The sequence below is a fragment of the Argiope bruennichi genome, chromosome 11 (genome assembly GCF_947563725.1).
Source record: "Argiope bruennichi chromosome 11, qqArgBrue1.1, whole genome shotgun sequence".
NCBI lineage: Eukaryota > Metazoa > Arthropoda > Arachnida > Araneae > Araneidae > Argiope > Argiope bruennichi.
The window spans coordinates 45,282,560-45,308,871 of NC_079161.1; the positions used below are offsets into that span (position 1 = coordinate 45,282,560).

General features: G+C 31.5%; 1 protein-coding gene across 1 annotated transcript in view; it reads right to left on the minus strand.

Annotated features, from left to right (window-relative positions):
• Positions 1–26,312, minus strand: part of LOC129957655 (neither inactivation nor afterpotential protein C-like) — a 170,150-nt gene that overhangs the window by 4,022 nt on the left and 139,816 nt on the right. Inside the window, exons 16-22 of the mRNA XM_056070097.1 lie at positions 24,507–24,618; positions 20,896–21,070; positions 13,649–13,790; positions 10,998–11,148; positions 10,802–10,878; positions 6,750–6,866; positions 3,378–3,625 (exon numbers count right to left, since the gene is read on the minus strand). Coding sequence (XP_055926072.1) covers positions 3,378–3,625; positions 6,750–6,866; positions 10,802–10,878; positions 10,998–11,148; positions 13,649–13,790; positions 20,896–21,070; positions 24,507–24,618 — 1,022 coding nt within the window. The remainder of the gene's footprint in view (positions 1–3,377; positions 3,626–6,749; positions 6,867–10,801; positions 10,879–10,997; positions 11,149–13,648; positions 13,791–20,895; positions 21,071–24,506; positions 24,619–26,312) is intronic.

The window sequence follows — 26,312 nt, forward strand, 5'->3', positions numbered from 1 at the left end:
TTCTTTTTGTTTAATGAAAGTCGTCAACTGAAGGATTGATGATTGTGTATTTTTATCGATTAACAATTCGTAAAGAACCCCGAATTTCATAACAATATTTACCACAATGGGTTAATGGCTGAATCGGTTCAGAAGTTTCAAAAAATTATTGTGTCATAAAGCGAATATTAAGCACCGTTATGATTATCTTAATAAAGGATGGGATTCTTAACTGATAATACGACATTTGATATTTTCTTCTTTTTATATGTTTACTATCCTCTTTGAGAAAAAATTCTATTTCTACATAAAGAAAGAGGTTGAGAAATTGTGCGCTTAGAAGATTATTTTTCTTGAATGATTCTCTAAATTTTACATGGATTTTATCCACTTTAGAAGGAAATCTTTTTCGACACTGAATGCTATTTGGAAGTGATATGTTTAGAAGAATAGATTTGTATATGATTTCATCATCATTATTTTAAAATTAAACAAATTTTCAATTCAAATTCAAACTTTCGATAGTTGATTTAGTATCTATGATTTCACTCTGTTCGTCCGGGATAAAATAACCGTAGAACAGCAAAATTATCTAGAATTTGTAAATATCTATGATCTTACTGTGTACTCAATGTGTCATAAAAATGTACATGTAAACATTTTTATGAGTCATAAAAGTGTAGTGTTGTGAAAGTATAGTAATAATCAAAACATTCGAAATTGTGATGTATCTCCACGTTTTAGACTTTCCTGAGTTCGAAAAACACATTTTTGGAAATTGCCTGTCTGTCTGTCTGTCCGTATGTGATAAAAATGATTCAAAAAGACCTTAAGCTGGATGGATGAAATTTGGCTTGAAGGCTTATCAAATTTCGAGCAAAATCCGCTCTGAGAAAATCTGTCTGTCCGGCTGTTCGAATTTAGGTTAGCACCATAAGTACAAAAAGGAGAGAGCTAGATAGATAAAATTCGGTACACAGATTTAACATCTTGAGTATAGACGCCTGCTGAGTTTTGAGCAAAATCCAGCAAGACATTGACTGCCTGTCGTTATGTATTTTCAGAAATATGCGAATGCTGCAAATCAAAATCTCACTGACACGTGATTTTGGGATTACAAGTGTAGTTTTATGTCAAATTTTTGTTCCAATCGGTCGGGAAGAACATTCTAAAACCTAAATTAGATTTCTGTTAATTGCATGCAAGAGACTAATTGCCAAAAAATGCGCGAATGATGGCACGATAGATTCTGTAAAAAAAGCTAAATTCCAGACAAAAATATTTCGTAATAATTGTACGACATTGCCATTTAAGGCATTCGCTGGGATAACACTTTTATTAGAGAGTATGCAAGAAAGTCAAGGAAAACATTCGCGCTGCTTTCATATACGCATCTTATATAAAATGGTTCATGGAGCTATCTGCAAAATAATTGTGTTTGGTTTAGTTTAGTTATATTAACGTTCCGTTGTAAAGCAACGCTAGGACTATTTTAGGACGGACCTCGTAATTTTGAACCGCGGTCAGATGACGAGGACGACACTTGAGCTGGCACCCCCACTCTCCACGCCACACCAGCGGGAGGGCGTTTGGCTCTGACGAATTTAACGTGCAATAGACCCCCTTACACTACGGTTCTTCTGTAGAATCGGGTCTCGAACCTGAAATCCTACGGCTCACGAGCTGATACTTTACCACCAGGCCACCGTGGCCCAATTGTGTTTGGTCTGTCTATGCTAATTCTTTTACATTTAAAGAAATTATCTTAGAAAATTAAATTTTTTAACGTCTTTTTTAAAAATTCAGTTTAATTATAATGATGAAGTGCCAGATTCTAACATAAAGACGGGGTTCTGATATGAAAGAAAGGGAATATTGCTTTTATCTATTTTTACTTTCTCGTATACGTAGCATAGAGAAAGTATTGTTATCGTCAACAAATTCGAACTCTGGATTTTGACGAATCTCCACGTTTTAGACTTCTCCTGAGTTCGAAAACCCCATTTTTGGAAAGTATCCGTCTGCTTGTCTGTGACAAAGATAACTCTAAAACACTTTGAGCTAGACGGATGAAATTTGGTATATGATTTGTACACTAAATTTGTAGATTTGTGTCAAATTTTGAGCAAAATCCATTCAGTGAAAGTCTGTCTGTCTGGCTGTTCGAATTTAAGTTCACACGATAACGACAAAACGAAAAGAGCTAGATCGATAAAATTCGGTACACAGATTAAACATCTATAGTGTAGATACCTGTCTTGAGCCAAAATCAGTGAAAGTTGACTGTCTGTCGGTCTGTACTTTCAGAAAAGTGTTAACGCGATAGTTCAAATTACTTAAATATATAAAATTAGGTATGGGATTTTGTGACTACGAATGCAGTTTTGCATCAAATTTTTGTTTCAATCGGCTGGAAAAAACACGTGTGGTGAAAGCTTATAAGTCAGTTAACAGCTGCGAAACACGGACAATTGCTTTTGTATTGTGGTCTTGTTATTCGACTCCGAACCACAAGGTCACAGGTTCTATTCTCGCTCACATCGACGCGCAACATTGGTGACCTCGGACGATGAACCTTCAACCTTCGTACAGCTGTTGTGGCGCCATCTACCCACAGCAACCCAAAGTCATCAGACTCACTTGACGCAACAACATCAGCCACAGCAACCACTCACCCACACACGCTCAAATGGGTACAGCGCATTAGAATCAACAGCTAATACATCACCACTCAACAGCCATATCGTTTGTCTCAACTCCGACTCACTGGAGGGAGAGTACTGTGGTGAAGAGCTTATAAGCCAGTTAACAGCTATGAAAAACGGGCAATTGCTTTTGTATTGTGGTCTTGTTACTCGGCTCCGAGCCACAAGGTCTACTCTCTACTATGTCTAGGTTCTACTCTCGCTCACATCAACCCACAACACACGCATAAAACACGAATTTGATTTTCTGATACTATTAACACCTATTGATACTATCAGAAATCTGTATATATGTCTTGGTTTAATCGCGAAAACATTCGCCAAGGTTGATACGTTATATTTAGTAAAAATGCTAAATACACGCCAAGGATTGATATTTCGTTATACTGTACGCCATGATATGCAAGTCATTCTCTGGCATGAGAAATTTATTAGAGAGTATGCGATCAAGTTTCGGGAAACCACTCCCGCTGGTTAATTGAGATATTTAGTGAAATATACACAGAGTTGCTTTGAGAAATTTAACATAAAAATAAACTGAATAGTTTTGTGGTCATAAATTATATTTCACTATCAGTTTCTAATTCCATAGAAGTCTTAAGTGGTGATTTTTTAAGCAATAGACTTTTAGAGAATTCATCACTCTACTATAAAAACAAGAGTAAATATTTATGATATCTGTATCTGTTTTACCTATTCAAGAATTCCGAAAAAGACAATCTACGCGCGAAACCTTGTTGTCGGATCATGATAGTTTCCATAAGGTTGTAGGCTCTCAGCTGCTGCGTGATGTAGTGTGGTTCAAACTTGATATCTTCTCTAGGAGATTCAGTCGCCTGGAGGCAAACCACCAAATGGGGAAAATCATCGGTCATGCTTTCTATTAGTTTTGGAAGAATAGCCTGCATTTGTTCTGCCAAAGATGTATTTTCTTCTGGTGTCTAAAAATAAAATATATACATTTTATTAAATGACGTATGTTGAAATTCGATTTTAACACTTTTCGTGCATTTTTTTTTTTTTTTTTTTTTTTTTTTGTTATACAGGGGGTTTGTTCACTCTTATCAAATTAAATTTCTAATCCATTGGAAAGAGACACATATTTCCAGTTGGAAAAACACTTTAAATAATTGGAAGAATTATATTTTAAATTGTTTGAGACCATCAATGTATTTTTTTTAAAGTTAGGAATTCTAACTTTTTATGCGGTAACACGGCTCTGTTCAGTAATATTTAGTAAATTGTTGATACCCATACGAAAAAAAAAAATATTACATCGTGTTATGATTAAAACTGACAGAGTTATATATATTTAACCTAAATAGCAGTCGTATATAAATTTATTTTAAAGAATATTGTTAATTTACAGGTATTAAATTAGACTGAAAGGTATCAACCGAATCTTAAAACAATAATAATAATAATAATAATAATAATAATAATAATAATAATAATTTTAAACAGGTGCTGCCAACTGGGCAACTAAAATATTAGATATAGTCTCGTTCCCAACATCTACCCCACCTTGTTCAACCTCGAGGGGATGACCAGAGAGACCGGGAGGATTACCTTTCGACCGTTAACTCTTAGTTCACAGGATCTTATCTTCCCGTCGCGTCCTTGATGTAGGTCCATAATTCTGGTCTTCCTCCACATGTGCATTGGTCGGACGTCTTCTTGCAAGAGCAGGATATCACCAACTAAGATATTAACTGGACTTGCCCTGGTTTCGAACTTGATGAAAAAGATTGCAGTTGAAGCAAATATTCCTTTTACCAGCTTTTCCAAAAGCAGTCAATTAAATCCTGTCGCTGCTTGTAGATTCTCTTAAACTTTGTTTTCATTATCCGGACTTCTTGTGTACAGCCGACAACCCCGCCACCACTGAATGTGGCAGTATCGACAGGATTTGTTGAGGCCGGCTACTATCTTTAACATTGTCCATCCTTGCATTCACCGATTTGTCAAACTGACATTCTCTTCGAGGTAATTGGCCACAAAGTGGTCAATTACTGTCCTTCTTCCTTACCTACCCATAAAACAATGAAACGGCCATCACTAAGAGAAAATCTCCGCGAAATTCAAAATATCTCTTTAAATTCTCGTTACACAACAACAGAAAACTGAATACTTTCCAACTCTCAAACAGTTGGTAACAAATTGTCAATTTTTGGCATCATGTTCTTCAGAGTTTTAAGCTTACCTGGTACCCTCAGTACTTTACTTAAGTCCTTATTTACAATTTTCAGAATTTTTCTTAACACCGAGATAGTGGTAAACAGTACCGATTCCTCCACAAATGCATTTATTTTCCTTCATTATTCCAAATTTCATTATCCGGACTGGATAGAAAGGTCGTTAGTTTTTGTCCTATCAAGAAATGAGCTGGTGTTAAGGTTGCGGAGTGTGGTCTTTTCCCTCTTTGTAGACTAATGGTCTGCTGTTCAGAGCGGCATCTATTCCAATGAGGACAGTGAAGAGATTTTCCTCGTCTAAAAGTGCTCGCAAACATTATTTTGTAATTCCTATCAGACGTTCCCACCAGCCTCCCCACCAAGTCCCTCGTGGGACGATACATTTCTAAGTTATACCCAAAATGCTAAATATCTCTTTGTTTAAAATTAAATTCTCTTTAAAACACTTTATTTAAAATTAAAAAAAAGAGAGAATGCTTTATTAACAATAAGAACCGGAAATGAAATTAATATATTTTTTTTTCATCTTGCTATCTAAATATTATTCGATTTTCCTTTGGATAAATAAGCCGAGTCCTTTTATTTACTGTCAGCATAAAAATAAAGTCAGAATTTTTATCAGTTATGGTTCACAGAATTATTAATGAGTACCAACAGGAAGAAAATTGGAACGGAACATAATGTCAGTTCTACTTAGACGGTGAAAAATCATGAAAATATGTATGAAGATGCAGATTTCAGAAATCTCTGAAGATTGTCAGATAAGAGAAGAATTTCGTAGATTCGTTGACGAATTGCTACCTTGTCAGTTTATGCACCGTAGCTTGACCACCACTTTCACCAGATCTTAATTCGATATGTTTCTTGCACTGCTGTCATTCCAATAGTTTTTGAAGTATCTGGAGGATCGTATTGTAAATATAATCAACTCTTTGTTGACATCAGCAGCACTATCAATATCTTCCAGCCCGCCAGGGAATGAATACGATACTGTGATTTTCGAGGCGGTTAATTGAAAAGAACCTTTAATTTAGATTAGTTATATTAACATTCCATTTCAAAGCAACACTAGGGGTATTTTGGGACTGACCTTGTAATTTTTAACTGCGATCAGATGACAAAAGGTGACGAGGACGGCACCTGAGTTGGCAGTCCCCTTCAAACTTCCGCACCACGTTTGGCACAGACGGATTTAACGCGAACCATACTCATTTAAATAACGGTGTCTTCGGTGGAATCGGGTCTCAAACATGAAATCTTCTGGTTCCGAAGCCAAGACCTTACCACCAGGCCATCGCAGCCTACAAAACTGTTAGTAATCCCATTTCATCGTCTTCACTTATTAAATTATCCAGTGTACAATAACTTTTAATTACCAAATTAATCTTTGTATTTATATTATTCTATTTCTTTCTGTCTATTTTTTTGTTTTTGTTTTTTAATATCTGTATAGTATCAGAATCTATACATGATTTTTGATAATGATTTGACAGGGATTTTTGATAATGGGTTTCAGTTCTAATTTCATTATTTGATGCCTTTTAACAATCTTCCACTTTTGTTGCTACTTTTATTGACCATCCTGTAGTATATTGTATGAACTAAAGTCAAATGTCCAACGTAAATACAAAAATGTAAAATCCAACAATATTTCGCAGAAGTCCAGCATTGAAATATCTTTAACAAGAAATTATAATACAATTTACTAAATACATGAATATCAAACATTCGTCCATACGTGTTGAGCATTAAAATGATGTTTTTTTTTTTTTTTTTTTTTTTTTGCCACAATTGTGAATCTTGTTAAAAAAAAAAATTCTAGCATTGAAAATATTTTGACAAGAAATAATGCTTCAAAATCTAATCTTACCAGATTAGCGATAGCCGCTGTTACGACATCAACAGTTCCTTTGAAAGTTTCAGCAAACTCAGCTTCGTCCAGAGTGGATGCGTTATCTGCCGTTAGATCCGGAATATCATAGGTAATCTGAAAAATATATTTGTATGAAATTATGGTCTCGAATTAATATTTTTTTCCAGATTACGATACTTTCTACTAGGGTAGTTTGTATATGGGAACGTAAACACGAAATCAAAGATTCGTTTCAGTATTCTGAGACGACCACTTTTCGGCAGTTCTATCTCACTAAGGGGTGACACACAGTAGGATGTGCGCCTTTTCCGGAATTTACTTAATTGTTACAGTTCGTTTCAATATTCTGAGACGATCACTTTTCGACGACTCTATTTCATTAAGGGAAGAGACGCCGAAGGATGAGCGCATTTCTGGAATTGTTCGTCATTCTTTGACCTTGATATTCGCCCTATTAGATACTTTTTAGTTCATTTTTTTTTCACGTGTATGTGAATATAGAGTTTTTTCTATCCGTATTATTTTAATTCAGTCTGCGAGTAATCCGAGTTTATTTTGTTGTTAAACGTAAACATTCCCTCCTTTCCTCTTTCCTCTCACCCTTAAAATAAAAAGATATTTCTTATATCGAAGCCAGACAGATTGTGAAGTCTCGCACTCCACCTCCAGGAGTCAGCTATGCATCTGTGGTGAATAAAACATTCGGAACCACAAGCACTCAGATCTTATCTGCAGTCCTACCATCCGATCATGCTCGATTTAAAATATCGTACATACCTTCGGAGACCTGCCCTAGATATGACGAATCTTTTATAGCAGCATTCAATCCCATTACATGTGGAGAGAAAATCCATCAACCCACTGTCCCAGAATCTAATATAAATTCATCTGATTGCTCTGGTTTTAAAAAAGTTAATAACAGGAAAAAGCTCAAAAAAGATTATAGGATTAATAAAGATAATCAAAAACTAAATATTAATAACGCACCGAAACATTATAAAACATCGCATCTTTCAGAATCTCACAAGATGAACTTGGATAAAAAAGAGAGTGCAAAGTTTCATAAAACTTCACCAAGAAAGCCTCCCCTTTCCGCTTCCGTAGAGGGCAATTCTGGAACGAATGATGTAACAAGTGCTGCTTTGATTACAAACTCTCCAGCCCTTGTTTATTCTGCTGATACTGAAACTCGAATTTTAGCTGACCTCCCTTCGGGAAACTCCAGTGATCCATTACGTCAGGAATCGGATACTGACGCAGAAATGTGTTCTAGTGCATCGGAAGGTGATACACTGGAATATAATATGTCAGAAAACTTAGAGGATACATCTGAAGACACTAGTCCTCCAACTCCGCCTCTACCAAATACTACACGCAAACGGGAGAAAAGATACTCCCATATTATTATTCCAACAAAATATAAATAAATATACATCTTCTTTTCAACCTTAGTTTTTTAAAATTATCGATTTCGTAGTTATCTGTCGGTTTTAAAATTTACATTTATTGTATGACGTTATGTACTCGGTTAATTAATCTTTGCCGTAAATTTTTACCTTTTAATCTTTGCCGTAAATTTATTCAAGTATTTCATATGTATAGTACTTGTTTTCAATGATTTTAGACATTTCTATTTATGTACTTAAGAGATATTTATTTTAATATTTTTAAAATTTTATATATTTAGGCTGACTTCCTAATCGGTACATATATCTTGAACCCCAGGGCACTCGGTCAAGAAAGCAGATATGAGGACAGTTGGTTGGGCTCTCATGGGCTGTTGTGCCACTGAGAAATCAAAATTGTTTTGGAAAGTAAAGCTTAAAAAGTTTAAAAAAAAAGATACTTGATATTACGTAATGAGCATTTCAAGTGGCTATTACGTAAATATTTTGTCATATCTAAGATTCATTTTCAAATTTTAAGTAAATAATGGTTAAAGCAAAAATAAGTACTGATCAGATTAAAAAATTTTAAGATAAATATTTGAAATTTATCTCTAAGATTATAAGGAAATGTAATTAGGTTCGGAATGGACTTTTTGAAAAAAAATATTATAAAACACATATACTTTTGAATTTTTTATATAAAACAGAATGAAAAAAACACACCTATGAAATAAAAATATAATAGAAAAAACACACACCTATGAAATAAAAATGTAATAGGCTAAAAATAAAAGTTTTTTGAAAATGAGTCAAAATGCAATTTTTTTTATTGAAAGGAGGTACAAAGTAGACACTTTCTACTTTATATTTGTCCATAATCTTACAAATAGTTAGAAAATATATTGCTCAGCTTTTGTACTAAGAAATTGGCTGTATTTCTATCCCAATCTTTGAATATTGGCATTCAAATGATAAATAATATAACATTTTCATTTTTTTTTCCTCGAATGGCGCTGCAATTAAACAACTGCAAACACCTCCTGCAGTTCAGGAATCACATAATATATTGATAAATTTTTGTATAGACTCTAATAATAATATTCTGATTTATAAAAGGTTCTTTGCTAGAAAATTTTATCAAAATTTAGAATTTGAGAAAATAGTATTTAAAGGTATAAAATAGTTTTAAAAAATAAAAATTAATATAACTCCCCCCCCCCCAAAAAAAAAACGAACTTATCGTTGTAACTTCAAATTAGAAACAAAACTCAAGCGGTTTTCTAAAATCCTTTTCAGAAATGAAAAACATTGAATAAAAATACTTAATACTTTTACTAAAAATCAACTTTTCAACATAGTCACCTATGTCAACTACTCAATAAATCCGAAATCATTTCAAAGATAATTCCAGTGGTACTGAAAACAATATAAATTCATAATTTTTTTTCAAAATATGTTATTTCTAAATAATTAACTCTTTTACAACGATGTATTGGATTATTTTAACACTATTTAATTTTGCTAGAAAAATAGTAAGTTCTACGAATTCACACTAATTTACTTTCTGAAGCGCCCTTCACACAAAGTTCTACAGAATATATAGAAACGTTAAAAACTGTATTAATATTCAAATTAGAATATGCCCCATAATTACTTTAAGGTAAAAATAAAAAAATAAAATAAAAATAAAGTAATTTGGAAAAAGAAACGAAAAAAAGGGAAAAACAACATTTGTGAATTAACAAAAACGAATTTAAAAAAAAGTGAAATATTAAGAGCTTTTTTTTTAATGCTTGTCAATTCAACTACCTACCATTTTGTCCTCATTAATTGTCTGATAAGTAATAATTATCAAAATGAACTTTTCCTGTAAGATTCTTCTAGTTAAACACCCCAAAAAATTATTCAAAATATCTAACATAATTATACAGTTTAATGAAAAAGATTTTCAACTATATTTCGTGAAACAAAATGTAATTTTCTGTCTTTTTTTAAAAAAATTTTGAAATTAAGTAAAGCTTGAATTTTTATAAAGATAATACACATATTACTTTTTTACATTTATTTTTATAAATATATGTGTAACCAGTATAATTATTTCAGAGAATTTAGTCATCCGGTAAAAGTATACATAACAATTTTATGCCATCAAACATGTCAAGCAAATTCAGTTTTTTTAAAAATCGAAACAAAACTCAATGATCAACATTATCTCTGTTATGAAATCGCTTATTGAAGTACATTATAATTGCATGTAAAGCAGCACCTGCTTCGTTGAACAAAACATACAGTATTTTAGTTTTCCTTTTCAGTTACTGCTTAAACTTCCCGCCACTATATGCTTTTTTTTTTTTTCGTTCGAAAACCAAATTCCCTCATGCAGTTTACGTTTAATTGGTTGGAAGTTGTATCGCTGACTTGATGTATTCTTCCACAAAAGTAAATGCACTAAATAAAAGAACTCTTTCGGAATATACACACGATGAAAAAATAAAAGCTTATTTATACATTCTGAATAAAAGCAAACCGTCGTTTACTTATCTTCTTTGTTAGCGCGAATACGCTGCAGTATTCCCTGTTCAACCAACCAGACAAAACAAATCTTTCTGCCTAGCTGCGCCATTTCGTTTGTTTAGAAGGTTGGAAAAAGGCTTAACTCACCTCTTCGAAGGTATGATGTACAGTAACTTTATCGTTTTCTACTTCGATACATTCGCTTGGGAGGGATTTCATTTTTTCTGAAAGAAAGGAAAGAACGTTTTTCAAAAACAAAGAAAGCTTTCATTTACCGTAAAATTTACATGGAATTTCGAAAGCAGAACAAAAATGGTGAAAATAAAAATTCTTTCCATCTTACTTAACCAATTGAAAGTTCCTTTTACACCGGAGTTTTGAAGACCGTTTAGCAGAATTCGTTCGCTGTCGACTAGGTTGTTTAAGAATTCTTTTTGTTGTGGTGTTTCTTCGTATTTAAATGGTATATCGACGCCTTCCTCTTTATATTCTTCCTTTAGAAGAGAAAAATTATTTTTGTCAAGGGAGATGTTGGAATACTTCATTCTGAAAGAAGTGTGTTTATTTGCAAATTTTCGTACACTCACGTTTTTATAAAATCTGTATTATAAAATCCTTTTTGTATATTCTTTAAATAGTCAAGTAGTTGTAAAGCTGGACATTATTTATTCATTCGAATATTTTATTCATTAGAAACTTTAGCACTGCCTTTTTTTTTTAAGAATTGTGAATATAAACTACAAAAAGAACATACAAATAAAGACGCTCGTTTTTAATTTTTTTAGATAATTAAACTTATAACGCAAAAAAAGAAGTAAGTATAAGGTACAATTTATTAAAATAAAATTAAATAAAGTTTTTAAAGAAACAAAAATGTATACAAGTGGCGAATATACATAAATATAATCTTCCCTACGTGGCCGAATAGAAGAATAAGTCTTTTGAAATTTTAAAACTTCGATTTATTTCATTAAGAGAGGCATTTTATATACATGAAAAAAGAGATGAGATACGTCTGTCTACATCGTGATACAAGGGCAGATGAGCCAAAAAGACAAAAATTTTGCTTGCTTTCAGTGTTTGTTACAATGAGATTCTGTTAGGGATATTTTTGACACGTATAGTCCCAGGAACGGGAAATTTAGGTTGTAAACTTTAAGAATTTTTATCCCTTCACTTGGAGAGTGGGAAAATGCTGAAGTGAGCAGTTTTATAGAGCGCCTGTTTAATTAATAAAATAAAAAATTTGGAATTGGATAAAAAAATAAGAGAACATTTTAGAATGATGTTAATATGGGCTAAGTTATGAAGATTTGGAAATTAATTAAGATTTAAATTAGATTAAGAGATATCCTTACACATATATACCTATATATATTTATGTACATCCAATAGCATATTTCGAATTTAAAAATAATTTAATTATTCTGATTTTATAAACATTTTTCAAAATATGCTTAAAACATCTATGAAATAATATATTCAAGATATATTTTATATGAAAAAAAATGTAAGTATAAACAAATGAAGTCTCACCAAAAAATGTAAAAAATTTAATAGAACAAAATAGGAACTATTATTTCGTAAGTAAACTATGACTTTAGAAATTCGTCTTTCATTTTGATTTATTATTGATACATTGTTTATCAAATGTTACTATGTTTTTGTAATTTTTAACCCAAAAAAATGTTATATATATTTATATAAACAAAATAATAAACAAGTAAAAGAGGAAAAAAATTATTTAAATTATAACAACAAAATATATACCAATAAAGATAGCAAATAAAAAGGAAACAGAAGGTATACCTGAATAAAAAAGAAAAGTACTTAAAACATATGACAAAGGGGGGAAAATATGAAACACATGCGGGGCTTGCATTAAAAATCAACTCAACTTTCTGAAATTTGAGCATTTATATTTAACCTCCAATATTTGAGTTAATGCGTCTATCGATGGTTTTAAGTAAATATTTCAATAAAGAAATAAAACTGCCAAAATTTTAAAATGTTCTAAATTTTTGTTTATTTAGTTAATTTAAAAAGAAAATTCACAGAAAATATAATTTCTGATTGTATAAAAATTAGCAAACGATTTATTTACAGGATTCAACTACGAATTTAAAATTTTTGTTTTTTAATATTTCCACCAAAAGTAATATAATGTTTTACATCTGTTGTTTATTGTTTCTTTTTGAGTATATAAAACTTCTGCCATATAAGAGATTTAACATAGTAATGCTCCATGTCATTTTTTATCTAAGTTTATAGCAGTTTGCATCATATTTCATCCGTTACTGACATTTAGAGACTTCTCAAACGTCAGAAAAAAAAATGATATGAAATTTTTACTGAATTTATTGCTAGCATTTTGTTGTTCAGGACAACTATTTTAGTTTAGAAGGACTTTCTTTTTCAAAATGTAGGAGACCATCAAGTTCTATTAGAATCTTCAAAGTGACGTACAAATTTTTGTAGAATTTTTTTAAATACTTAATGCTTTTAATTGTTATACTTAACTCACCAATTTTTTATTCAGTTATTATTTCATTAATATTTTCTCCAACAATAAAACACAAGACATTTCTTTAATGGAATTCAGAAATCTGAAATATATTGTATGCGTGTTCGATAGGAAGACAGACAGCTACAAACCCAAGTGGGCAGATAAACTTTAGCCTAATTTTATCCAAGATAAACCTTAGCCTAATTTTATCCAAAGTTTGATTCAGATAAATATATTTCATATAGACCATATAGTTCATTCCTTTTTCAAATTATTGTGTTCATAGACATACAAAACGACGAACACGTGAAGATTTATCGAAATATTGAGATGGAGTTCTTTTGGGGGGGATTACAATATTTCCTCTTTGTTTACTAGTATAAGAGAAAGTATAATGCAACTGTGATCTCTTTTCTAGGTAACCCAATACAGTAGATAAACTGATTGTTTCTTTTTTTATTTTTTGCATCCTTCTGATATTTACTTACCAATTCTCTGAAGAACAGAAGTTGCTGTATGTAATTCTGCAAGAAATCATGGATTATGTTTGAATTGAGGCGAAACAATTGGTTTTGTTCGTTGGCGCCAAATCCTGGGGGATCAATGACAGTCACAGAGTAAGAATTTCCCCTAGGAGTAAGTGAAATAAGTTTATTCTTTCTGGTGCAATGGCTTATTCGAACACAATTCTTAGTAAGCATCTTGTAGATCAAGTAATTTTTGCAGTAAGTGTAACTATTAGGAATCATGCATACACTTGCAAGTTTATTGCTAATAATATTTTTATTATTTATTGTTATCTATTTTTGAACAATATTCAATCTATGGAATTAGAAGTAAAATCATTAAAGTGACCAAATGTTAATATTCTTGTTCTAATGATCAGTAAGACATATATTAACGCCCCGTTTTTAAAGCAACACTAGGGCGATCTTGGGGCGGACCTCGTTATTTTGAACGTCGGTCATATGACGAGGGCAGCACCTAACCGGTTCAACTTTTCCAAGTTTCCACACCATACCAGCGAAAAAACATTTTGCCTCGATGCATCTAACGTGCACCAGATCCGCTTAAACGACGGTTCTTCGGTGGGATTGGGTCTCGAACCTAGAACCCTCCGTTCCCATGAGCAAGAACTTACCACTAGGTCACCCTCGTCCTAATAAAATGAACATATTTGTTACAAATTATAGAGAAGGCAAAGAGACTCATTTAGTTATATCTGTGAGAAATTCAAGATTATTTGTTAGATCACTAATCACCTTTAGTGACCAGTGTCTCGCTGTTAAGAAAGATTTTCTTCCATACAATCCCCGAAGGCATCATAATACATTTCATTGTTTAATCGTTTTCACGATAAGGAATTCATTCGTCAGAGCAGATTAGATCGTTTCTACGAATCTGTCTAGTGTAAAATTTACCAAAAAAAAAAAAAAAAAAAAAAAAAAAAAAACAAGCAAATATTAACGTCCCGTTTTTTAAAGCAACATTATGGCTATTGTGGGATGGACCTCGTAACTTTGAACGTCAGATGACGAGGAAGACATCTGAGCTGGTACCACCTTTCTAAACTTTCACACCAGACTAGAGGGAGAGCATTTGGCCCCGACGGATATAGCGTGCACCAGACCCGCTTACACGGTGGTTCTTCGGTGGAATCAGGTCTTGACAAACTGGTTCCCAAGTCGAGACCTTACCACCAGACCCTGGCGGCCCTCATTAGCGGAGAGGAATAGCGAAGACGAGAAAACACGTTTTCACCATTTTGGATAGCTAAATACAAAGTAGAAAAAAAATCGGTTGCGCCTTACTTTAAAGCAACTGAACTGCACGAAATAAGACACTTCTGCCTATCTAGAAGCGGATTTGATTTGCGGAAAAAGACGTCTTCACCGTTAAGAAGAACCCCCGAGGGGCAACTCGAAATCAGGATGAGATGCCTCCGGTATGGTGGTTGGATCTCGCCACCTTGGTGGGTACATAAAAGGTGGGGGATCTAGCTCCTTCCATCGATGACGTTACGTATTTCCTTCGGGAAGGGTTGTACCGTGGCCGGTGATGGCCCTTAGGACTCAACCATAGTTCCCGCCAATGTTGCTGTTGCGGCGATCCGGTCATTCAGTATTCTTTATACGTGTGCCTTCGGGCGGGGCGGGGAGTCAGTGATATGACTTCGCCATTAAGAATGTTAATATTGATTGTATTTAGTTTCAATCAAAAACCCTGATCATTATATGATATTCATAATTCTTCCATCAAAATATTCTTAAAATTCAAAATGTAATGTACATTTAAATTTAGTTACTTTATAAATCTTTTTTTTTTTTTTTTATCTAAAGAACTTTTTCTAAAGGAATTAAATCATGTGATATAGAAATTTAATGAGATCCTGAGCTATCTATGACATCAAATTACCTGCAATTTTATAATGAGCGTTAGTTTAACCAGCTTATTCATCATAAAACTAGGCTATTCATTCCAAAATTAAAATGCCAAAATACATTTTACTTGCATGATTTGTGCACACTAAAAAGCATATTAGACCTAGTAAAGCGTGTCGATGAAAAATTAAAAGACAGCATATAATTACAGCGTAAGGAATTTATTTTCTAATGTATTTAATAATTCAGTGGGTTCTGTTTATTAATTCGTATAAGTTGAATAAAGTAAAATCAAAATGTAGAAATTTAGTGAAATTTTACGAAAAATGTAAGGAAATATATGTAAAAAAAACATAATTAGCTTCTCATAATGAAGGAAAACATCAAGTTAAAAAATTTGACGGAGTTATGAAAATCGAAGAAATTTTATTTTCGATATTTCAGTTAGCTTTAACATTCTAGCTATATTGCTGGTATTGAATTGCATTGCATTGTATCAAACACATTACAACTATAAATATTCCTATGAATACTGAGAAATCAAGAATACCCACTGTTAAATACAGGGAACATTTCTCTAACGAATTATTTCTGACTGTTCGTGATCATATACCTTGTACTCCTGTTTGCAAAAAAAAAAAAAAAAAAAAAAAAAATAGAAGACGCAAGAAAAATTAGGAAACAGTTTACTTGACTAATCATCCATTTATTTACATTATTTTTATACAATTGTCGATAAGCACTTCCATATCACGATTACGAATATTTCTTGAAGACAATAAAAATTATTTTCTTCATAAACTACTAATTTCACAAGAAACTCTCTGGGTTTCCGCGTGTTTGTTAAAATAAATTTGCTTTGCCTTTCCTCGCGAGCTACTGATCGCTCACACTCACATGAACGTCTACTTTTTCTTGACTGCCAAGCAAATAAGAATTCATTTCTGTGTAACTTTCTAGACAACAGGAATGCACTGACATCTGGGGTAAGGAAGGGGAACTAATCCTGGCACCGTCATAAATCTACTCCAGTAATTATGGTCCAAAACCTTAATAGCTATGTAATCAAAATCAAATTGTATGCAATCAAAATAAAAAAAACCAAACTGTATCTATTATAATTAATTTTAGCTCTTTTTCATCTCGAGTAATGCTGCAATAACCTAATATAACCAGCAACAAGCAAAAACAAAATTTAGCTCATATCATCAAAAGGAATGATAACAAGATAATTAAAATCATTTGCCATATCTCGCATCATATAATTTTTACCTTACACTGACGCGAAGAAATGTCAGAATTTAAATCTTGTCTTCAGTGTCTGTATTTGTCAGAAGACTTTCATAAACTGATCAGGATATTGTATATTGCAGCAATCGACATTTCTGCTATTTTAATCAACGGCACTAGCGAATTTCGTAAAATTATGACTTTCCAGAGAAGTTAAAACAAATCCATTAAAGTATACACATCCATAAAAATATGACTAAGAATATAAGTTTCCATATTCACGAATCGAGCATATAAAATGGAATGACATTATTCTCCGTAACTATCATCATATCGTATGCATTTAGAATTGAAATGAGTCAGTTATTTGAGCGTCAAGCACTGTTAACTACGTCTGTGATCATTAAAATATGTTCTTACGACTTCCATAATTTTTGGAGACTGCCATTTAATCTCTTTGCAGATGTAGAATTATTCCCTAAAGTGGCTTACAAGCACATGTTTGTTTGATAATTACAGGAAGATTTCACACTGCATTTGCACAGTTCTAAAACTTTCCATTCTAAAATAGAAAACATGTCATCGCTTTTGTAATTAAAGAAATTGAACATTTGCCATTTTGATAATTTAAAGTTTTCAACCATAAAATGTTTTTGCCTTGGTTTAATCATATATTTAAAGGAGAAAAGTTAGAAGCAAAAATTGTATTTATATTATGAATGTTGCTACCGTTTTGTGATTATTTTCATTAATGGTAAATATTAATAAGCAAAATCTCAGTTTTTTCGAATAACCCCGTTGGTTGTAAGATGAAAAATCCAATAGGTTAAAATAACGATGCCTTATTCCACATGAAGACACAGTTAAAAAAAAAACTCCGGAGCGTACACAAGAATAATATTTACAGTTAGCAACATTAAGCAAACAATATTGCTTTAATAAACATTCATAACAGCACAAAGCGCTCATAGAAAATTTACAGATGAGAAATTTCTCTCTAGCCTTTTCTGTTACTGACTACTGATTGCTTTCTAAGTTTCCTTGATGAGGCAAAGAAATTTCTAGAGAAATCTCCTGGAATTGAATTTCAATGAAGTTATTAACAAAATTCTTGAATATTCTGGGAACTTCATTTTTTGTCGCCAAATCCGTCTTCAAATCGCCAAACGGTCGCCCTTTTATCGCCAAGACCAGGAATTACTGACTGAACCAATATCCATTTAGCATCCGTTATGACATCTGTAAAAATATCTTCCTTACTTGGAAAATTACTGCTCAGGGAAGCAATGTAAAATTAAAAGATGGCAGTTGCTGCTGGAAGATGAATAAAATTTGTTTTATGGATTATTATGATTAAGGTTTTTTTTTTTTTCATATTAGAAGAACATAAAATGAGTCAATGTCCGAGTTAAAAAGTTGTCAGCACTTACTGCGATAGCAATTTAGAATGTGTGCCAATAACGGCCAGAGCTCAATTGGATAGGACGAACTAGCTACCTTTAATAGCTTTCCAAGTGCAAACGCAAAGGACATAGTATTATTTTCCCTCCTTTTCCTCGTTGTTCCCTTTAATAAATGACATTAACATACAAACACATTTCTTTTTTTTGCGAACTCTCTAATGTCGATGCCGAGAAATCTATGTCCCTTCTTGTATCTACGACACTGATGTTTGTATGTCGCTGAAAATTGGTTTGTATAATTGGGTACCATTGCTGAGCACTTTTGTACTGTTTCAGTTGCTGCCGTAATCGTAAAATATAATCACATTACGATCACATCTAGTGATCGTGACTAAATTCGAAAATAATATCACTTGGAATGAATAAAAAGATATATTTTTTGTGTTTTCTGCCCCAACAGTACTAGTTATTTTTTTACTTTCATATTTTAAAAAAAGTGCTCAGTAAACATTCACATGGCTTCACAGTCACATGACAAATATGAATTCACATATTATTTCTATAGAGTATTATTAAATAAAATATTAAATAGAAATTAATAAAAATTCTTTAAAGTATTAGAAAAATATAAAGGCTAGTAGATAGAACTTAAAAAGACGCATTTTATAATGGAAAGTGTGTATAAGAAATGAACGTTGAATTAGTTTAAAGCACTGTGAATTGAAGTCGAAAGTTGCCACATGTGACGTCATTTTTCGCAGCAAGATGGTACTTAGCCGGAATGTTAGATATTACAAGGATATTTAATGACTCATGTTGGATCAGATTGGTTGGATCGATTTCTTGGCCATCCTGATCCCCATATTTGACTTTTATGAATTTTTTTTTGTTCTGGGATCACATTAAGAGCTTGATTTAAGAAAATTTCTTTGAGTTCAACAAATAACGTTTAGTTTAGCTATTGTTTATAACATAAATAAGTCTAATTCACAATTAGACTTAATTCACTTTAGAGTCTAATTCAGGATTAGGTCCACAATAACGCGCACACCAAATAACACATAAAAGAATTTATAATAAAATAGATTAATGAATAAAAGTTTAATAACATTAATTAAAGACTAACATGGCATATAAACCGAAAGAAAGCCATAAACATCTATGTACATGTATAAAATGCACACAAAAGAACTGTTCTCTTCAGCTAGTAAATTTATTATATATGCATCTGGAAATCTGAAATATATTTTCAAATTTGTATTGTAATTTATTCAAAATGTTCTCACATATAGTTTTGAAAAAAACTATAAATCAAAATAATCAAAAAAAAATTATTTGATCAAAAATCCTTAAAGTTATTTTTTTATATAATTTAAAATTTATCAGCATTCTTTGTAATAATTTTTTTGATTCCACTCTCTCTCCCTTTTTTAGCAAGTTTTTATTTTCGATTATTCGTTTAGAATTTAATTGTCACTTGCTCCCCAGATGGATATCACAGGCACAAAGAAATATAAAACTATAAAATGGTTATATAATTTGTTACATCGTTTTCAAAGCTTTATTTCATGCAACTGAAGCTTGGAGGTCCTCGATATTCATCATGTGACGGGCAACGTAATGTGAAAATAACCACAAAGAAAATCTCCCACCCTGCCTTAGCATCCGGGGTGAATAAATGACTGGGCACTTTGATTAACTTAAAAAAGTTTCATCAATTAGCAGACACGCGTCGGGCAGTTACACTGAGGTACAGCAGCAACATCGCTTTTATCCCCATCAGGGAGGCCAGGAGAACTACTATACTTGAAGCTTCTAAACTCTGTATATGAATTTCTCTCCGGAGAGGGGGGTTAATGTACGAATAATCACAAAAGTGACCCGCTCGAAGGCACTCGGATAAGTCTGAATGACAGGAACACTGGGCGGTGAGAACAAACTACCGTGCCGGAAACTTGTAATTCCCCTTTCTATAATGTAATGATAAACATATGAAAGAATATTTTATTACGTTTGGATTTTGAACAGTCGACTATTTACTGTTGGAACCGTCTAGTCCGCGAATAAGTTTTTGATATTGTTTGAATAAGTTTGATATCTTATTTGCAGCAAATTCAGGGACACATCTGTCTTCCGGTTTGTTGATTACGAGAATTATTTTTATTAATTAATTTTGACTAAAATTTAATTTTCAAATTAAATTTTTAAAATCATTTTTACATTATTTCATTCATTATCATTTCATTATGATCATTTATAAATCAACATAATATTTTCGTATCTTTTTCATATTTAACATTTTTACACACGTTGCCACCATACACATTTCAAATATAATAATAAATGATCTTATTTGCGGTAGATTCGGGGACACATCTGGCTTCCGATTTGTTGATTAGAAGAATTATTTTTAATTAATCAATTTTGATTAAAACTTAATTTTCAAATTTAATTTTTAAACTTATTTTTCTTGTATTCTTTATACTCGGAAATACAAATACTTCAGTTGAAAAATTAAAAATAATCCAAAATAGGATTAAATATTTAGTGAGGTCTTAAATTTCTGTTTAATGCTGATATATTTAAATTCTGTTTTATCATAAAATTAAATTTGGTAAGACAAAAATGTAAAATTTTCAGTTCTCTTATTTGATGAAAAAGACTATAGGTAATTAAATTAGTTACAGACCTATAAGCCTTAAATTCCTAATAAGAACTTACAGAACAAGCCTGGAAAATGACAGCTGTTTGTTGATGGAAGACACAATCCAGTCAAAAACTCGCAAGTAAAGAAATTGGACCCAGGCATCCCGCTTCACAGCAACTTCTTCGACAGTCGACCCCTTAGAAATGACAGAACACAGCTGGTCGTTGTCAACGCTTAAGTTCTTTGCGGCTGAAAGTGACATGAAAGAAAACAGTGGAAAATGCTGTTGTTAATAAATCATGCCATCGTATCTAAGATGTTATTAATTAATTAGTTAAAATTAATTAATCTGTTTTAAGTCAAATGAATTCTTTCATATGAAATACAAAAAGTGGTATGTGATGTTATACTAGTTAATTATCCGTCATGCCATATAGACATATGGCGCATGACATTGTGTAATCAATTGGGAATTAACTAAATTTGAGTGATGGGTTTGCATGGTTAATTAGAATAAGAAAATTATATTAATTGAAAAACCAAGTTAAATCAGTAATAATAGGTTTTCAGTCTTTAGAAGATACATATGCGTATATAAGACCATTATATAATGAATAATTATATACTTCGAAACTGAATGAATGAAGCAAAGAACAATATTTTATACTCTTTGTGTAAATAAATGTACTGGTAAAAAAAAAAGTTAAAGTCAAAATCCTTATACAGCTCCCAAGTCCTATCAATCATATTGAGTAACATATTTTCGATGTATTTGTATTTTGATCCTTTGACACCTGAATTTTGAATTTGAATGTGGCTGTACACTGATATTTTTTTCAATTCCTACTATTAGCTCACACTCTCTCTATATATATCTTGTTCAAATTTTCAATCGTTAATAAAATACTTTTTATTCATCCACTCAAGTTGAAATACATTTTTTTTAAACTTGCAGTGGATGACACTTGATGTTAATACAGTTTTTTTCAAATATTAATTAATTAATTAATTAAATTTGTCCAGTTATTTCTATTTGATAGCCAAATCCGCCAAATCCGCCAAATCCATCACCATGTCGCCAAATGGTTGCCAAGTTTGTCGCCAAACTCTATTTTGCCACTTAATGTTGTAATTCTGTCATATGTATATACATATTTATATAAATTGTAATTATTTATAAAAAGGAAACTAAAATAATTTTTTTTGTTGACCTAAGTAGGAACTGACTTAATATCTTTTTATATACATTACTTGTTTCTTTTTTACATTCTCATATACATAGTATGAATAGTAATCGTCAAAAAAATACGAAATCGGGATTTTGACGAATCTCCACGTTTTAAATCTCCCTGAGTAGGAAAAACACATTTTTGGAAAATGACCATCTGACTGTCTGTCTGTGAAAAAGATAACTCGAAAATGCTTTGAACTAGATGGTTGAAATGTGGTATACAGCATACAGTACACTACATTTGAAGTTTTTTTTATCACATTTTGAAAACAATCTGTTAAGAGAAAGTCCGTCGGTCTGACTCTTCGAATATAAGTTAACACAATAACTACAAAAGGAAGAAAGCTAGATAGATAAAATTCAGTATACAGATTTAGCATCTATAATGTAGACACCTGTCAAATTTTGAGCCAATTCCTACTACAGGTTGACAGTCTGTCTGTCTGTAATTTCAGAAACGTGTTAACGCGATAACTGAAGAAAGCAATGACTTAAATACGTCAAATTTCGCATGGGATTTTGTAATTACAAATGCTGTTTTGTGTGAAATTTTCTTTTAATTGATCCAGAAAAAACTCATCTAAAACCCAAATTCGAGTTTTGAATACTATTAACTCATGCCAGGGATTCATCTCTAAATATTTCGCCAAGGGTGACGCGAAAAATTCAGCCAAAATGCTAAATTCGTGCCAAAAGTTTATATTTCGTAACTATTGTGTGCCATTGACATGTAAGACGTTCTCTGGCATGACGTCTATTATTCTCTATTAGAGAATCTGCGAGAAAATTTCTGGAAGACCTCTCCTGCTGATTACTTTCTTGTATATGTTGTATAGAGGACGTTTTGTAATCATCAAATAAATAAAAAAATAAAAATCCTAACTGCAGATTTTGATGTCTACATGTCGGTGCACCTCCTGAGTTCGAAAAACACATATTAGGATTACGTCTGTCAGTCCATTTGTCTTTTTGTCTGTCAGGGAATACGAGAACATGGAATCGCTTTAGGCTAGACTGCTGAAATTCCATATATGGAGTTACGACTATATTTGTAGATTTCTATCAATTTTTAAGACATCCTTTCACAGGAAGTCTGTATGTCTGGCTGTTCAAGTACATGTGAACTCAATAACTACAAAAAGCAAAGATATATAGATGTAAAATTTGATACACGGATTTAGCATCTAAAATATAGATTCTTATCAAATTTTGAACTAAATTCATCAAATGGTTGACCATCTGTCGGTCAGTATTGCATGTATGTAAACACAACAATAAAATTAATTAAATTCGGTGTGTTATCTTATATATGCTACTATGATTTTGTTTTAAATTATGGTGCCATTCAGTTGGCAAAAAGGCTTCAAAACTACATATCTTCCTGACACATTAAATAAAAATTTATTTTAACATTAAAGATATATATTTCGTAACTATCACTCAGTAATGCCTGAAAGATTTTCGTAGCCTTACCCAAGGTGCCTAATTTTATGCGGAGAAAAGAAGATAAGACTTTTATTGGAGAATATGTGAGAATATTTCTGAGGGATCACTTCCACTGGTTTTATATGGAGTGTTGAAGTGGGTTGATTCGTTCGTCTCCTGAATTGCTTATATCACCAGAAGCGGTGGGGGAATCACAATAGAATCACTCAAATTTATTAATGTAGTCATCATTTGTGCCACAAAATTAACTTTGGAAAATGAGTTTCTTAAAAATTTTAATTTATGTATGGTATTCATATATTTCAATATTTCTCTTCTTCAAATAAACGGAGAGTTTAATAAATAAAAAAATACAAATTTTTAAAAATAATTTCTGAATTTTATTTTGAAAATTCACACAAGTACAAATTGATACATGTAAATTCTTCCCTCTAACTTTCGAAGTCAAACCGCGAGGAAAAGTAATTCACCACTGTCAAGTATGAATAGCTGATATTTCTCCCCTCAAGGACATTCTCGGTGTTGGCATCCTGCAACTCTCGTTTGAAACAGAAACCGGCCTTCCAATATAGAACTTGTACGGCTGGGTTGGTACTGAAAAAAGTTCTACTCCTCATCGGCTAAATAAAGCAAACTTACTTTTGCATTTCATGATTTTAAATCAATCAATGACCATTTCGAACAAGTACCGCTTTTTGATTGGTAGTGACCGTTATGACTAATTTAAGTCACCGTCTGATGAATCATTAAGTCAGTACTCACCGCCTAAAATGATTTATAGTTATGATATCAAAGCTTCATGACTGGATCAGTTAATAATTTTCGACTCTCAATATTTTTTTTTTCTATCGCGTATATAGCATATGTGACCTCAATTATATAACCTTCCTAAAAAATTAAAGATCACTATGTATCATTTAATATATGTTTGTGTTTCGTTTTAATTCATAGAGAAAATTGTTGATTATTTAAATTAATAGAAAGAATAAATATTATAGGAAGCTGTACCTGATGTTATAAGATATGGGTTGTTTGCTGTGGCCGTAGATCCTTTCATCGTATATGTGACGTCACCCAAAAGTAAGATGGCAGACAGAATTCTAAGAACAACCAGGATTTCCTGAAATGGAAAAAATAAATTTAGAATGTGAATGCAACGAATAATGAAAGTTTATCGCATTTTTTAAATCAAATATATGCAGGATAAAATGAAATCATAATATCATGAGACAGTGAAGGAAATATTATAAGTAAATCGAAGATTTAAACACATCTATAAAACATCGTTCAAGAATATGATTTCTCTTAATAACGAATAAATATTCAAGGAATATTTGAAATTCCTTATATAGATTCCTTATATAGAAAGTAGCTATTAGGAATGATATTCCTTAAGGCTCACTTTCTTGGACGCTTACAATGCCTTATGCTTTTAAGCGTTTTGTTTTGGCCTTCATATTCTTGCTTAATTTTAAAAAAAATTCAGAATCAATTAATAAAAGCCCTTTTTTTTAAGGAAAAAAAGTAATTAAAAATTTTTTTCCCGCTTTTTGATCGTCGATATATTTCATAATACATTATAAAAAATTTAACATCACTACATGATACATTCATAATATATTATGAATGTAACAGTATTTTGGAAACAATATTTTTTAGATCTAAACAAAAGGAAACATCGAAAAGAATAAAATTTTTACTAAGTGGATTGATTCATTCTTAGCTTACAAATATATATATATATATTGTACTGTCATCAAGAACACACAACTTCATTATATACTAGAACTCTACCACTAAGACCACTTTTACTAAGAAATCAATTCCAAAATTTTTCTATGGAAACATAAGAAAAAAACCAAACTAAATAATAAATTGTAAGAACACAGACAAACCAATTTATTTTATAAAAGTTGAATACAAACTTTAACCCCAAAATGCAAGACTTGCATATAAAAATCTTACGTATTTTAATGATCAAAAAGAAAATTTATATCAAATTTGGATCCAGTTGATCGAAAGGAAGACAGAAAATTCATTCTCATTCAGTTCTAAGAAGCACAAAACGCGCCATATTGTATTGGCATATGCTATATGAATGTTGTGTTATACTAGAACATGTTAACGGACTTTGGAAATCTCTAATGTTAAATATCATTATTTTTTTCATTTATCAAGTTTTTTTTACTTATAGTTTACAATTGCTTAGATGAATTGTCTTTTTACGTGAAAAAATTCATAATAACAATTTTATTATTTTAGATTATTAGGTTGATAATCTAAACCAGGTTATTATATTTGATCCCAAATATGAGACAGTATAAGTAGAAAAAAAGGTGTGATAAAATTAAGACTTCATATTTTCCTTTTTTTAAACTTTTAAATAGAAGGCTATTGATGTGAAAAAGAAAATTTTTATTCGAAAGTTGCAGATATCTAAAAAATATGCAAAATAAGCCGTTGTAGTTTAAGAAATCTTTATGTCAGAAGTAAATTAAAAAATATATAAATTTGGAAATTAAATTTTAATATTTAGTAAAGAAATGGTGCATGGTTTAAGCTGTCGGAAAATGTGTTCTGTCATAATAGGAACTAAGTTTTAATTTTAAATTTAATTTTAATTATTTTTTTAGCTTCAATTTCCATTACAAATCACATATAAGGTACCAACTGAAATCACAAAATAACAATTTTAGGACAGGAGTATTTTCATTCCGTTAATTCAAAAAGATAGAAGAGTACTTACAGATATTTTTCTCGAATATTATTTTTTTTTCGACAAATTTGAATTTTTTTTCGAAAATAATAGTCAGA